Source organism: Limulus polyphemus, unplaced genomic scaffold (genome assembly GCF_000517525.1).
Source record: "Limulus polyphemus unplaced genomic scaffold, Limulus_polyphemus-2.1.2 Scaffold759, whole genome shotgun sequence".
Classification (NCBI taxonomy): domain Eukaryota; kingdom Metazoa; phylum Arthropoda; class Merostomata; order Xiphosura; family Limulidae; genus Limulus; species Limulus polyphemus.
In genome coordinates, this window is record NW_013666369.1 from 428,018 (window position 1) to 429,144 (window position 1,127).

Here is a 1,127-nt window from a genome sequence, read left to right on the forward strand (position 1 = left end):
CGCCAAGGTACAGGATAGTTCTAGAAACGTGGCGTGACACTAGTCATGTGACTTCGCTGACGCAACAGTATGATTCCATATCTTGAACGAATCTCCCTTTAGTGGACTTAATTATTATAGCTGTAAAGTATATTCAGTTAGCCTTGAAGAGTGTGGTTTTCTTAAGAAAGTAGCTTCATAATTTTTTAATGTGTTAACTACACAAAGATTTTCAAAGAGAGTACGTTATAAATCTAAATATGTACAATAGAAACTAATATACATTTCTTTATGAGAAGGATAACAGCTTCCTTCACCTGGTAACCGTATTTTTGTCAGATAGATTAGATCAGAAAGAATAAAACATAATACTTACACTTTTTGTCTCTAACAGCGCTCGGTTTAGCATTTATGGATAATATTACCCCAAAACAAAGGTAAAAATATAATAAGCCTGTCATTGTTAAACCTGCAAAGATAAATATAACATTCCATTACCATACAAATGATAATAAAACTGTTTATTAAAGAGGGGTGAAAGCTATATCATGATACTACTATGACAACTGTCTATCAAACAAAGGCGAAAGCTATTTCATTTAACTAATATTAAATCTGTTTATTAAATAAGACGTCTACCAATATTACAACTCTTTATTAAAGGAGAGTTAAAGCTATATTATGTTACCAATATTACACGTGTTTATTAAACAAGGGCTAAAGCTATTTCACGATACTGATATTACAACTGTTTATTATACAAAGGCTAAAGCTATTTCACGATACTAATATTACAACTGTTTGTTATACAAAGGCTAATGCTATTTCACGATACTAATATTACAGCTGTTTGTTATACAAAAGCTAATGCTATTTCACGATACTAATATTACAACTGTTTGTTATACAAAGGCTAATGCTATTTCATGATACTGATATTACAAGTGTTTATAAAAAACAAAACAAAAACTTAAGATCGTAATACAGCAAAAAATCTCAAGTGATTAATTACAGTATTACGAACTTCAGGTCAATTAATCATTCAGTTACCGTGACATACGGTGTTTATTTATATTGTTGCGTCAGCGAGTCACATGACCACTGTGGCGCCCTCTAGCTTCTAGAACTATCTGGTTCTTTCAGGAATG

General features: G+C 31.3%; 1 protein-coding gene across 1 annotated transcript in view; it reads right to left on the bottom strand.

Moving 5' to 3' along the window:
- LOC111085982 overlaps nt 1-1,127 on the bottom strand; it is a 45,164-nt gene that overhangs the window by 30,863 nt on the left and 13,174 nt on the right. The window contains exon 2 of the mRNA XM_022387061.1: nt 356-448. Coding sequence (XP_022242769.1) covers nt 356-448 — 93 coding nt within the window. The remainder of the gene's footprint in view (nt 1-355; nt 449-1,127) is intronic.